The sequence below is a fragment of the Lipotes vexillifer genome, unplaced genomic scaffold (genome assembly GCF_000442215.2).
Source record: "Lipotes vexillifer unplaced genomic scaffold, Lipotes_vexillifer_v1.1 scaffold788, whole genome shotgun sequence".
Classification (NCBI taxonomy): Eukaryota; Metazoa; Chordata; class Mammalia; order Artiodactyla; family Lipotidae; genus Lipotes; species Lipotes vexillifer.
The window spans coordinates 2,029,959-2,035,958 of NW_006791862.1; the positions used below are offsets into that span (position 1 = coordinate 2,029,959).

At 36.1% G+C, this 6,000-nt stretch overlaps 1 protein-coding gene across 3 annotated transcripts in view; it reads left to right on the forward strand.

Annotated features, from left to right (window-relative positions):
- BCAS3 (BCAS3 microtubule associated cell migration factor) overlaps positions 1-6,000 on the forward strand; it is a 592,536-nt gene that overhangs the window by 246,468 nt on the left and 340,068 nt on the right. The window contains exon 17 of one of the 3 annotated variants that reach the window (XM_007464904.1): positions 5,601-5,645. The exons of the other annotated variants lie outside the window; for them this stretch is intronic. Coding sequence (XP_007464966.1) covers positions 5,601-5,645 — 45 coding nt within the window. The remainder of the gene's footprint in view (positions 1-5,600; positions 5,646-6,000) is intronic. 3 annotated transcript variants of the gene reach the window in all.

Genomic DNA, 6,000 nt, shown 5'->3' on the forward strand with positions numbered 1-6,000 from the left:
AGGGATTTACTAAGCAGTAGTCCATAGATGTTTGGTTGAATTAATTTTTAATGCTTCCTATGTAAAAACTTACTAAATAGATAATTTTTCATCAATATGCTTAATTTTTTATACATCAAATCTAAAATTATTAACATATACACATCATTTTGTGGGCACAAGCAGGGAACAGTACATTTCAAAAAGTGGTCAGGGGACTTCCCTGGTGGTGCAGTGGTTAAGAATCCACCTGCCAATGCAGGGGACATGGGTTCGAGAGCCAACACAGTCATACATACATACATACATATAAATAATTAATTAATTAATTAATAAAAAGAACAGTATATGTGGAATGTGCAAAAAAAAAGAATGGTCAGAGTAATTTCATGGGAATAAAAATATAGAAATTGGGAATGAAGTTACTTCCTTGCCCTTAACTAGCTGAGGTTTTTGGTGAAGTAAACCTGGTATGACTTGTTGTCTTTCATAGGTTTCCTTTTTCTTAAATCGAGCAGCTTTTTGCTCCTTCTTCCCTCCCCCCCCATGTTTGTATTTATTCATTTCTGTGTGAGCAATTCGAGCTAGGTATTAGGAACTTTTGGCCTGACCCTGTAGAATTAGATAATGTAGTAAAAGAATACTGACTTAGGAGTCTGAAGCTCTGGTTTCACATCTTAGTTGTCCTAGGTAAATTTCTTCATCTGAAAAATGAAAGTTTGTATATATGGATTATTATTTGTCATACTTACAGTGTATGAATTCCCACCAGGTGTTTGATCCTGTTACCTACTTTCTAAGCCTCATTCATTGCTGTGCCCTAGGCCAGTGCTTCGCAAGAGCTCCATTTAGAAGACAGATGATTATTCTTATTTAGAAATGGAAGCATTTAATAGCATTTATTTGATTATCTGTAATTGAAATTTGTAGACTAAATCTGCCATCAGAGCTTGCTAAGTGATTAAATGACATTGGCATATAGTCCTTGAGGAAGGTCTATTCCTCCTCCTAATTCAGTTAGGTCTGCCTTGGCTTATTTAGACGCTTTGAGCTGAGCCCCAAATGTTATAGGTGAAGTTCTAAGAGTTAAATGGGTAAGATTTGGAGAAAGATTCCCCAGATACAGTAGCAAATGGTAATTCTCCACCTCCCAGCTGTTTTATCTATGTGTTATTTCTTGATAGCTAAGCTATGTATGTTTGGTTCCAGATATAAAGTAATTGATAATGTATTTTCATTAGGATGGCTATATCCATCCTACATATATAGTTTGAGTTTTCAGTTTTTGTACTAAATCAGTAGAATACTTAAACCACTTCATAGTTTGTTCCCTTTTACCATAAATCTGTGGATTTGGGGGGGATGGGAGCGGTGGGGGGATTAAGTCTCCTATATACTGTATTACAAGTCAGTAAGCATTACTTTCTATAGAAATTTGACAATCTGTGTGTACTATTCTAGTCTCTCTTCTGCCACATCTGGCAGAATTTGAACATTAGTGTTTTTCTAATGAAAATCTTGACCTTGTAATTTAAATTTGCATGTTGGATGTACCTCAGATTAGACAATTTATCTGTATATTTCAGCTTGAATTTGCCTTCAGATCAATAATTTGAGAGCCAATAATGCCATAGGTCTCTGTAGTAGTGAGTGGTTAAAATTAAATTAATGAAAAATTTAAAGTAATACTTGAAAATGATGTGAGGACTGATTTGCTTGCATGCACGTAGGAAATGTTTGTCCATCAAAGATGCTGCTTAACAGGGGGTATAGAGAGTGCAGCAGAGTCATTAGGGTTCCTGGAATATTTTGTTAGAGAATACAGCTTTACTTTACAATTTTACACATAATGTTGTATAGTCCTTTCTCTGTTCAGTATGTTTAATATTTATATGGGCTCCTTCTGATGTCTGTTAAGTGATAGTGCTTGAATTCTCATAGAACATGATCAATTGGAAAATAGGACTTTCAGAGAATTTTTTAGTTTCTATAACTCTGAAGATGATGAAATCTAATCATTATTAATGCCTTTCAGCACTAGAGTCAGGTTATAAAAGATTTTACCATGTTCAAATCAAATCTAGTTTTTCTTTTCCCTTACATATAAAAAAAAAAAGTCTTCACATTTGTCTTGTTTTCAGCTAGTAAGACCAAAACTTTTGTGGTACTGTGTGGCCTTTGAAAAAATGAATCAGAGTTTAAAGAGTTACATAGCATTAATGATTTGATATAAAGCACAATTCCTAACTGTCTTCTGCCAGCCTCCAGAAGAAAGCATTTGAGAACCAAAGGCAAAGTCACTCTATGCTGGACTAGCATTTCTGTACTTTTAGTCTCTTGGCCAGCCCTGATGTTTTTCAATCAGAATTCAGCTTAAAAAGGACATAATCATGACTTAAGTGGATAGGTTTTATATGGCAGGATTGTTCAACCTGCTGAAACTTAATAGTGTTTGGAAAACACACAAGTTCTTAATACCTGAATATGATCATTTGAGTTGCAGTTGTTAATTCAGACCATTTAAATTCCCTATACACTCTTATTCACACGCTCTCTTCCTCCTTTGAGTCACGCCCTGTAAAACTACAGCTGCGGGATTTTGGAGAGGAGCAGAAAGTCATAGGTGAAGACAGCTGGATCATGGACTTGGCCTTTGTGACTTTATATTTTCATTCTTTCCCCACTGAGGAAAGATGAAGCGGGCACATTTCAAAAGAACAGCTGACACCACCCATGCAAAGTCAGTAGTTACGTCAGTCACTCTAATTCGTTGGAGTTTGTGGCTCTTCTTTTACATGTATGTGGCAGAGGTCCAGTTTGTCGGAACGAGTAAGAAGTGGGTGAGTACAGATTGGGACCGTGCCAAATGTACGTGCTGAAGCGGGTCCTCACCCTGTTTCCCCAACCCCTGTTTTCTCCTTGAGCTGCATCAGCCTGTAGATCCTTATTTGGCTAAAGAAGGATGGCTTGTATCTCACACAACCGAGTTATGTTGTGAACAGTGAGGACTGTGTTGTCTTTAAACTCTACCACACTGCTGTTTAGTGCAGGCCTGTTTGCTACAGTGTCTAGAGGGTTAACAGTGCATTTTGAGATTGTGGGGTTGTAGAAATCTTGTTGGTAACATGCTGCTACTGTCCGGGAGGGAAAAGCTAGGATATTAAAAAAAAAAAAAAACAAAAGAAAAACACCAAAAACTTGTGTTTAATTTGTTTGGCTAATATGTTTCTTTTTTATATATAAGGAAATTTAAACTTGGAAAAAGGTATTTACTAGCTCTGTAGGTGGGAACATCAGCTGGTCTTTCGAAATGTAGAAACTTAAGTTTGTTTCATTTTTGTTTGATTTTGGGGGTCATTCAGAAGCGTTTTAAGTCACAAAGGATTAAGATAAAACTTTCAAATTCTTTACAGTGAATCAGTTGTATTCCGACATTTGGAATGAGGTGGGAGACTGTCTAGCTTCTATACAGTATATGCTAAAGAGCAACTCATGCCCAGACGTTCCAGACAAGTGCTTCTGTCAGAATCGTTTGAACTATTTGATTAATTCAGGTGTCTGCCTAAGGAAGAAAATAAAAGGGAGTTGGGTAGTATGAGCCAACAGTAACTTCTTCATCTTGGTGGTATTTGTGGGCATACAGAAATGTGTTGAACTTTCCATTTTCTGATCCTTTTTTTATGGCGTCACGGTGCTGTTGAGACATTGGAGTCTTCACGTGGTCACACTTATTTAAAATGGTGTTTCTCAAAGTTCAGGGTGAGCTCCAGTAACATTTTGTTTCTGATGTAATTAGTGAATCATGAAATCAAGACAAGGGGATCATGGCTAACTTTTTTTTCATTAATGAAATAGAATGTAATTTCGCTACTGGTTCTGCAAACTAACAGCCTTGGCATTATCTAGGAGCTTGTTAGAAATGTAGAATCTAAGGCCCCACTCAGACCTACCTACCCTGTCATTATATGCAACAATCTTCACTGTAACTAAATCCCAACATTAATGTTTACAAAACGTTTAAATAGAGAATAATAAAGTTGATTACACACCAAAAAACCCCACATTCATTAAATTGTTTCAATTTGTGTGTGTTCATGTACATACCAGCTTACACGTTAATACATTTGTCTCTCAGTATCCAAGGGGGGTTGGTTCCCACCCCATGCCAAAATCGTGGATGCTCAAGTTCCTTATATGAAATGGCCTAGTGTTTGCATATAACCTACACACATCTACCCATATATTTTAAATCATTTCTAAACTGTAAATAGTTGCTGGTGCACAGCAAGTTTTGCGTTTTGGAACTTTCTTTTTTTTTTGATCTATAGTTGTTTGTGGATGTGGGCCCTATGGATATGGAGGATCAACTGTATATTTCTATGGGTCATAGTCAAAACATTTTTGAAATACATTGTTTTAGATGTGGATGGTGACATCTGAATGATGACATTTCTCTGATTGTGGTCTTGTCATTAACTGTGGGAGAGATTTCCTTGCTTTGTATTGACATCATCTCTAAAGTTTTCTTTTCCAATATTTCTGTCTTCCAACTCACTCTTTCTTCTAATAGTATATTGCTTTTCTGTTCCCTTTTTCATACCTTCTGTTCTTCAGTCCTCAGAATTGTACTCAATTTTGTGAATATACTCAGTTCACTGGGAGATTGGTGCTAATAAGCATGATTTTTCTTTTTTAATGTTCCTAGCACCAAAGTTGAAGAAGAAAATTACCAAGTTATGCAGTGCTCTTTCCTTCTCAGTTTATTATGCCTTCCTTCCAAATGTCAGATGCAACAGCAATATTTTGTTCTGTGTGCAAATATGCATAGCATGTCTTAAATGCTATGAACAGAATATTAAGAAGAAGTATGTGTAACATTGAAGTCTGCCTTTGTATCCCCAGCTGTATTTAAAGCAAGCAGTTGTGGCTTTAGTTTCCTGTATTCCAACCTAGCCCAGTGTAGGCCAGATAGAGGAAGCTAACCTCTTCTATCATTATTAAGAGTAATGCTAATTTCCTGGAATGTGACCCTAAAATGCAAGTAAATCATACCACAGACTTGGTTTTAGTGTTAGTTCCTTTGACCAGCAATATGCAGTTCAACTTACTGTAATTAAGCAGCTTAGAAAATATGTACTTTCTTTCTGTGGCTCTGAGACTACAACTGGTGAACAGCAAACAATGCTTATCAAATTTTTATTGAGTCCCCTTTCGCTAGTTTTAAACATTTCGTGTCACACAACCACACATCTATTGCTACTGGTCCCACTCTTTTCTCCATCCGATTATTCCATTTAACTTGTACTTTGTTTTAAAGGGCCTCTGAAGTGGATTTTATTTTATTTTACCTTAGGAACCCTACAGGGGTGCTCCAGAAAAGGGGGAGAAATAGAGCATTTTGAAATCTCTAACCCTATGAAAATTAAGGGCCTTGTTACTGCACATCATTGTATTTATTGGTTATATCAGACTTGTTAGTATCTATGGCAGGATTGCAAACGATTACTAATTTTTTAATTTATTTTATCCATACTCTTTAACAGTATAATAAACATGTATTTGTTAATGTTACATGAGTTTTCCTCTAATTTTTTGTGCATTTTCCCCCCTTTTCCATGAAGGCCTTATCTGTTTGGAGCGGGGTGTTTTTCCATAAAAGCTCCATGGTGAGTCCCAGTTCAGTCCAGCATGCCTAATTCATTTGCTGTACTCTCAGAAAGTAACTCTGTTTTGTACTTTGTTTTCAGTTGCATGGCCTGATCACAGATAGATGCACCGAATTACTGAGTAATTTGTAGATGGGACGTGAATGTTGGTGTTTAAGCTTTAAAAGATTCGTTTTCTTGGTTTCACTTCATTTCTTGAAAAGTCACATAAAAAATCATAGATTAATATTTAAAAAAAAAGAAATTAGAAGAATTCTCATAATAATGCTAGTATATATCATAAGACAAAGGCTAACACCCAAGTTTAAAGCTTTGAGTATTTTAGTGACAGAAATTCCCTACATGACCTGCTGAA